The sequence below is a fragment of the Gavialis gangeticus genome, unplaced genomic scaffold (genome assembly GCF_001723915.1).
Source record: "Gavialis gangeticus isolate Ggan-Ray unplaced genomic scaffold, GavGan_comp1, whole genome shotgun sequence".
Lineage (NCBI taxonomy): Eukaryota > Metazoa > Chordata > Crocodylia > Gavialidae > Gavialis > Gavialis gangeticus.
This window is the reverse complement of record NW_017728992.1, coordinates 96,095,686-96,096,707: the sequence shown is the minus strand read 5'-3', so window position 1 is coordinate 96,096,707 and position 1,022 is coordinate 96,095,686. Positions and strand designations below refer to the sequence as shown.

The 1,022-nt window shown below is 38.5% G+C and overlaps 1 protein-coding gene across 1 annotated transcript in view; it reads left to right on the top strand.

Moving 5' to 3' along the window:
* EMILIN2 (elastin microfibril interfacer 2) overlaps positions 1–1,022 on the top strand; it is a 124,932-nt gene that overhangs the window by 95,767 nt on the left and 28,143 nt on the right. The window contains exon 6 of the mRNA XM_019525853.1: positions 665–703. Within this exon, the coding sequence (XP_019381398.1) occupies positions 665–703 (39 nt within the window). The remainder of the gene's footprint in view (positions 1–664; positions 704–1,022) is intronic.

Genomic DNA, 1,022 nt, shown 5'->3' with positions numbered 1-1,022 from the left:
ACAAGCACATGCTTTGCTATCAGAATCAAGAGGCTCGTGTGAAAGTCCACGCAGAAGCCCAGATCTGCAAAGGTATTTAGAAGCCTGAGCTTCCACTGGAGTCAGTGGGACCTAAAGTGCTACTACTCTGGCATAGGTGCAGGAGGTATGTCAGGGTTCATTAAGCATATAAAATGCTGAAAATAGAGTTGGATGCCCTCTGCAGTCTTTTGGAGGGTGTGGAATGATTCTTAGCTGGCATCAGTTCCAGATATTCTTTGGGGAAACTTATGGCTAATCTGATTTGCAAGATATCCATTTCCTGCTATAAAAACAGAAAAGACCTAAAATAGGGTTTAGAATTTGCCTCCTTTCCCAAAGTGCCACCAAGTATGCTTTCAGTAGAACTCATGCATGATTCACAGATGCACAACTATCTACCATTAAAGTAGCTTAAAATTACTAGTTTTTCACAGTACATTTTGATGAAAAATTTGGTCCCCTTTCCCTTCGCTATTTAAGTCAGTGGTCGATGTTAAATATTGCTTGTTTGTTATTGACATACAATTACTGCTGTTGTTATTGACATTTCTCCTGTTTGATGAGCAAGGGAAAAGATTAGGAGACAGTGGTAATATTTAGACTACATCACATGCTGTTAAAATGTTTTTCTTTTGCTTTGTAGGATATCCAAAGGCATCTTCCCCTTCCTCAGCCTCACAAGGTAATCCAGTTGTTATCTAGGAATTCTTTGAACAATTATTCACTTACCTTAGCAATAAAAAAATTAGCAGAATAAAATTGAAGAGCAAGAACTTTTAGGGCATAGGCACAGTTCTGACCTGTTAATGCTGGGAAGATACACCCAGACCAGGGATGATAGCCTTTTTTATTCAAACTGACACTTGCATCCTCATTCAGCGTGGGACTCAGAGCATGTACAATATTAGCAGTAGAACATATTTAATAATTACTGCATTTTAATTCTTGCATGCTTTCTGGTTTTTACATCCCTGAAGTTTGTTTCAAACTTTTCACTGCAG